This window comes from Cydia amplana, chromosome 24 (assembly GCF_948474715.1).
Source record: "Cydia amplana chromosome 24, ilCydAmpl1.1, whole genome shotgun sequence".
In the NCBI taxonomy this organism is placed as follows: Eukaryota; Metazoa; Arthropoda; class Insecta; order Lepidoptera; family Tortricidae; genus Cydia; species Cydia amplana.
In genome coordinates, this window is record NC_086092.1 from 8,439,088 (window position 1) to 8,445,933 (window position 6,846).

At 38.2% G+C, this 6,846-nt stretch overlaps 1 protein-coding gene across 1 annotated transcript; it reads right to left on the minus strand.

Annotated features, from left to right (window-relative positions):
• Positions 1–415: 415 nt before the first annotated feature.
• LOC134659351 (actin-related protein 6) lies at positions 416–3,291 on the minus strand. Its single transcript, XM_063515016.1, has 3 exons — positions 2,439–3,291; positions 1,255–1,419; positions 416–786 (listed from the first exon to the last, which is right to left on the minus strand). The coding sequence occupies exons 1-3, from the start codon at positions 3,121–3,123 to the stop codon at positions 452–454; spliced, it is 1,185 nt and encodes a 394-aa protein (XP_063371086.1). The 5' UTR covers positions 3,124–3,291; the 3' UTR covers positions 416–451.
• Between the last annotated feature and the right edge of the window lie 3,555 nt (positions 3,292–6,846).

Consider the following 6,846-nt stretch of genomic DNA (forward strand, 5'->3'; position numbering starts at 1 on the left):
CACCTTGTAAAACTAATATCATTTTACCATTACACATCAGTCTTACAACACTAGGAATTCACAGTGATAAAATCTTTGTCAGAAAAAAAGCTCTTGTCAGTAGAAAAAGGCGGCAAATTTGAAAAATGTAGGCGCGTAGGGATATCGTCCCATAGAAAATTTAAATTTCTCGCCTTTTTAACTGACAAGACTTGCTTGACCAGCTATAGAAAGACAGATAACGAAAATTCGTTTTTCGCGGTAAAGCCTCAGGCCCAGGGTCCTAGACCTAGACTCCTAAAGTCTATTTTTTTATTCCGTAGACTGAAATGACAGTTAATAGTATGAACATGAAATGTCATTTCATACTATTAACTGTCATTTCAGTCTACCGAATAAAAAAATAGACTTTAGTTCTAACTTTTTCTTGTTTTCACGAGGCAGCGGTCTCCCGGCGCGCTCGCTTCGACCGCTATATATCGAACCGCTCAAACGCGAGCGCTTTCCCCTCCTCATCATATTCCTCTTTCGTAACACAGAAGGAATAAAACTCTGTATCTCTGAATATCTCCTTGCCACCCTCCCAAGCGTATGTCAGAGGGTTATCAGCCAGTGTTACATTGACGTCGAAGTGGTCTAAAGCGAATGAGCGAACATCGTTGTAGACTCGGTCTCTGAAGCCGGGGAAAAGAGTGTTGCCTCCGTAGAGCAGAATGTTGGCGAGGAGGCTCTCCTTGTGTTCCTCGGGGCACAAGTCGATAGAGTGCATGATCGCTTCAGGTATGCCCATTTGGGGGATGCCGACATCTGGAAAGATTGTAACTTTTAAACATGGACATATGAATCTTACGAAAACGACGTTTGTTCACTTGAGACGGTGGTTATATAACACGCAGATTTCGCATACACCTGCAGTAATTTATGACACAACGAAGGCCGCAAAAATATCTGATACGATCTTATTAGTAGAGCCATAAGAGCGTGTCACATTTTCTGGGGCCTTCGAAGAGTAATATATTATTGCAGGTGACTGTACTTTCTTCAATGGAAATGTTTCATTTATGGCCAAAAATATATCGAACTTTTCGGCAGAAATTGACTTTTCTGTAATGTCCGGACGAAGTTTCAGTTTTGGCAAGAAACTTATGTACTTTATTGTACATAAGACAGGTTAAGAAACAATTAAACAGAAAGTATACATGTACAAACGGTCATGTTTTGGACGAAATATAATATCGAAACCGGGTTTTTTGTCCGGAAACTAAAAAGTCTCACCTGACGGATGGAACAGTAGCTCGGGGATGGTGAACCTCTCATTGTTGAGCCTCAGGGTCTGCTGCTCCAGATCCTCGTCAGGCTTCACCACGTCGCGCAGGAACCCGCGCCGGATGCTCGTGTAGTCGGGGAGCACATAGTCCTTTATTATTGTGTTCTTTGACCCTGTAATTATTATTATCTTTATTTGTCTTCAAGCTTAAGCAGGCATGTCTCACTCCGCGATTTCGTCGCTTTGCTACAGGTAGCCAAAAGTACATCCGTTCGGCCCCAATTTTGGGGAAAGCCATAAGCCGCGCGTGGCGCTGTCGCCACCTAGCGGCCATATCTGTGCTGATCGTAAAAGACGCGTTTTGTTAGAGAGTGAGTCTTCTGTACTTAGTAGTATTATTTATTCTGTGGCTTATTTATTATTATTAATTATCATTGTATAAGCAGGCAGGCAGGTTGTGACAACTTATATTGCCTGTATCCAGTAATCATTGACAAGTAGCTTGCTTGCTTGGTGTGCTTGTCTAGTTTATTTTTAAATTGGTTCAGATTCTGTGCTGAAAGCACATCTTCAGGGAGTTTGTTTCAAGCCCTCACTACTTGGTTGCAAATTAATTGCAAATTATTTTATTTCATGTAAAACTATGATGTAACTATATGTAAAATGATATTTAGAATATGGTAAAATCTAAGTAAATAGGCTCAATTACTGTTAACTTGCTCAAAATATTGCAAATATGTTAATATGATAGTTAATAATGTACATTTCTCATTTCACACTAGCCTTGCGACAAGGATTAATTTATTGCACTTACTTACAAATAAATATTGCAAATTGTTTTTTTTAAATAATTACATAGGGTAGTTGCATTAGTTTTCGTCCAGCTCTAGTTTTCGTCCACTTGACGAAATTTGAATATAAACCTACATTGCTGCACAAATTTAATGTCTATTTAATATATCCATCTACATAAAAATGATATTTCGCAAGTAGCAAACTAAAAATGAAATATTTGCTAATCCGTCAAGTGGACGAAAACTAGAGTGTGGACGGAAACTAGCGCAATGACCCTATAAAGTTTAGAAAAGAGATGCAAATGCACAAAATCATTACTCCATGAACATAGGAGGGATGCATGGCAAAAATGCATTGTAAATATTGTTAATTGTAATTTTACCATAAAATTAATCACCTTTGTCTTTAGCAATAGCCATGTCCCTCATAAAATCTTCCGACACAAAGCAGGAGTCCTCTTTCACCTGATTAATAACATACGTCTCGTCCAGCACATTCAACTGCCGATACGACACAATCTCCTTCAAATGATTTGTCAACACTTTACCACCAATATCTATCCTGATTATGCCTTCTTTAAACTTCTTCCCTTTGATATAAGGAACTATATATGTAAAGCTATAACCAGAGTCTACAATAACTGTACAGTCATTATTATGTGTCTTTCTATACTTATACTCAGCTAAATCTGTCGCATTTATCCTCAAAAGCGTCTCGCATTCGTATTCTTCAAAGAAAATCTCAGTCATGGCCTCTTGTATTGAGGAAAAATTGAATAAGGGCTCAGTTACAATCAATGGGACTTCGCTAAAGTTCACTGGACAGCATTCCTTACTGAAAATGTAGTCCCAGACAGTTTTCTGCGTGTCCCAGTTAATTAAAAACCCTTTTTGGAATGGTAAAATGTAAAATAGTCCTGACGCGTCCCGGCAATCGTCTATCTGAGATCCTATGAACGGGCGACGCCTTTCGGACTTGGCTTTCATGATGCAGTTGGGCACAATCTTTGGCTCGAGCGTGGAGAAGCCCACTTTGGCTGTATAAGCTCCATTATCCAAGATATAACACGAAGAATCAGACATGGTGCAGAGGTGCCGGGAAAACAAAAAATATCACTGAAAACCGGTATTTATACCAACAATATCATTGCACGAAAATGAAGGTGCTGTGATAGTAATTTTCACTTGATTAGACGTTGTTTTACTGCTATTATTTATTTAATTTCGCTTAAAAATAAAGCTAGCAGCACAACCAAGCCGAGATTGCCGTGAAAACTATGACATTGACAGCTGGTAATTGTGTTACCATACGTGAAAAATATAAAAGGAGAATGTTCAAAAATCTTAACATTTTTAAATGTACCTTAAACATTCCCAGTGTTTTTTTATTTAAAAAAATATGAAAAAACTCTGATTTTGTTTAAAGGGCCCTCCACACTCGTGCGCGAAGCCGCGAACGCTTAATGTAAAAAGACCATATACTTTACCCTTTGGACTATGCTTCGTCTTATAGGCGGATTAGACTCTCGCGCGAGCCCACCGCTTACACTCGCGTTCGGCTTGTCATTCGGTTATATACTCGGTCAACCAGTTCTTGACAGTAGAAAAAGGCGGCAAATTTGAAAAATGTAGGCGCGAAGGGATATCGTCCCATAGAAAATTTGAATTTCGCGCCTTTTTTTACTGACAAGATTTGGTTGACCAGATATAAAACTTATGCCGTGCCGTTAGTGTTTAAATTATATTAGCTCGACGAGCTTGCGAGCCACGAGACGAGCCGCGAGCCCACCGCTTACACTCTCGTCTCGTGGCGCGGCTCGCGGCTCGTCTCGTGGCTCGCGCGAGAGTTTAAACTGGCTATAATGTTATGTCCTTATGTTATACATAAAACTAGTCTGTTCAGAAAGAGTCGTGTCGTGGAATGTATGGGGCCCAATACACACAGACCCTATAATTAATTCATGTCCTTGTGCTTAATATAACACTGAGCTCTATCCCTATAGGTTGTAGAATAAATAAAATAAATAATAATGGCGGTAATCATTTTGTGGGTATAATAAAACGGCTCATTAACTGATAAGTTATTTATTGTTTTAATTACAGCTTGCTAACTTAACCTAGGATGTTCGCTCTCCGGAATCTCATGATGCGATCACTGCTCAACCTGCAACAGAAAAAAAAACACTTTCTGCAATGGTCCAATGTTTATTTGCATCTCACGTTTTGCTTAATGGTAGAGAGTGACAGAGTGAGAGGCAATGCACACTAATACAAATTGGGCCAAGATATTGGACAGATGGAATACCACCCTTAGGGGCTATTCATAAATTACGTCATTTCAAATTAGGGGGGGGGGGGGTCTGGTCATCGGATGATGGTAGCAAGACGTTGGAGGAAACGGGGTCATTCGAAGCATGATTTTTGGATGATTTTAGGGGGGGGGTCAAAAAACCTCAAAAATCGATGACGTAATTTATGGACAGCCCCTTAGCAGTATATGTATAAATAAATAAGATTACATAAATTAGATAATATTTACACTTTGATTAGTGTTTAGTTCAAGTTCATACATTTTGTACTAAATGCAAGTAGTAAATGTATGAACTTGCACTAAATACTAATCAGTGTAAATAGGACCTCTGATCAAAGTAGTGTTTGACTAAAATTACCTGCTAGCCTTAAGGTTTAATTACAAGCCTCTTTAATTTACATTTTATCCCTTTCTTACAAATACATAAGTAAAGATGACTAATTAAGACAAACAATTATTTGATAATTGAGGGTTGTAGCGCGTTTATGAGTAATGCCAATAATGCCTTAAGTCATTAAGGCTAGAAGTATAGAGTGTGCATGAACCGTAGGGGGCAGGAGCTGCCTGTTTATTGGCGCATAATGTCAAGTTTAACCTTCCAATGTAGCCCACAAGATGGCAGAACCTACAATCCACAAGAGTAGAGGGCAGCACTTGCTTTGGTGTGAAGAGTGGTGTGAAGTGTCAATGTATAGTTTCTGATTCAGGCCACGAGATGGCTGCCCGTCCAACACACATGATCCTGTACCTATATCTGCCTATTTCTCGCATACTAAAGACCACACAAGTGTCCCATTACCTGTTTACTTCTTCAGCAGCTGGTGTCGGCAGATCAGGTAGGGTGCGGAGAGGCCGGAGCCAGCGTAGATGATGAAGAACGCCGTCAGCTTGTAGCGGTTGCTGATGTCAAATGGCAGGTTCTGGAATTGTTTATTTTAGTTTTTATTTCTCATTTTTTAAGGACATACCGTCACCACACTGGGCTACAACCGCGAAAATCTGTCTCTGTCTCTCTAATTACGCCTTCATTGGAGCGAAAGAGAAAGATCCCCGCAATTTGCGAACTTGGGTTTGCGCGGTAGCCCCTCTGTTGACTGACAGTTTGTCAATCTTATTACAAAAGGCATAAGGTCCACTCTTGGTCAGTAAGTGTTGCTGTTTAGTACATGCATACTGCTGGCATACTGTCACTTATTTAGAGTGCGGAAAGAGAAGAGTCGTGGATTGTATTGGGCCCCATACATTCTACGACTCTTCTCTTTCCGCACTGACTAACAATTGTACGTAAATCAATCATAAGACTTGAATGTCATGGTTGAATAAGCAACTAGATACTTGTAAGTTTGATTCATAAGGAACATTTACTATACACTTATCACAAAAAATATAATAATATATGTAAGTAATGAATCTTTCTATTCATTATGGCAGGCTAACCTATAAAAAATACCATTCATATATTTCGCGAAACTAAATATGCACCAAATAAGTGATGCTGATGAAAGCAAATAGACAATTAACTAGTCATTTAATTAAAACAAAACGAATCGATTTTTAAAGGTAAATACCTGATTATGTAATGTCAAAATTTTGAAATTCGAACTCACCTCGCCAGGGACTCCGCCGTGGGAGTGGTTCCTCACGATGTTGGTCATCACATTCCTGCCCAACTTGTTGGACGCGCGAGCCAAAGGTCCTAGCATTTTGATGATTTTTCTTTGATTTTCCCCTAACGAAAAACAAGGAACAGGAACTCTACAGTAGGTTGTAACTTTTTTTTAAATTAGAAAACTACCATTGCGTTCACAAAATTTGGTGGAATTTTAAATTTCAAAGTATTTTTTTAAATAAAACAATTTAGATGTTTCTATTAATTTATTGAGAATTACTTAAATAATAATCTACATTGTGTTAATTAATACATGGTGTTGGTGTTTCGTTTTTTTACCTGAAAGAGGAGAAAATGTAATATGTATTGGCTTTGAATCAAAATTAATGATTGTATATATATAATTGACTTTAAATACTTAAACATTATTCCATTAATAAAAACTTCATAAAATTCATAATTTATCGTTTAAATTATAATATAATTAATCATTTGTTGCCGTATTCATAATTTGAATATGGTATCCCTACTATAAACTTCCGATTTCCGCAATCTCGTAGCGGTCCTAATTTGAAAGTTGATAAGAGTGTTGAAAGTTGAAAGTGTGTTATTTACCTTAATCTGCTGTTTACCTATTTTTTACATTTGTAAAGAAATTATTTACATATAACTACTATAACCGCGAAAATCGAAGTTCGCAAATTGCGGGCATTTTTCTCTGTCACTATAATTACGCTTTCATTGGAGTAAAAGAGAAAGATCCCTGCAATTTGCGAATTAATCGGCGCCACTGCTTTGTAACCAATTTGTAACAGTCAGCCATTGCGTGTTTATTGCCGGACCCTAAAACACTGGAATGACTAGAATATTTATCTACTATTTCGTG

What these genes read in the sequence shown, in the direction of transcription:
- LOC134659351 (XM_063515016.1), bottom strand. Translation starts at nt 3,123, where the DNA reads ATGTCTGATTCTTCGTGTTATATCTTGGATAATGGAGCTTATACAGCC. An exon ending in GGCTATTGCTAAAGACAAAG is followed by an intron (nt 1,420 to 2,438) that starts GTGATTAATTTT and finishes TAATAATTACAG; the next exon opens with GGTCAAAGAACACAATAATA. An exon ending in GCTACTGTTCCATCCGTCAG is followed by an intron (nt 787 to 1,254) that starts GTGAGACTTTTT and finishes CAATCTTTCCAG; the next exon opens with ATGTCGGCATCCCCCAAATG.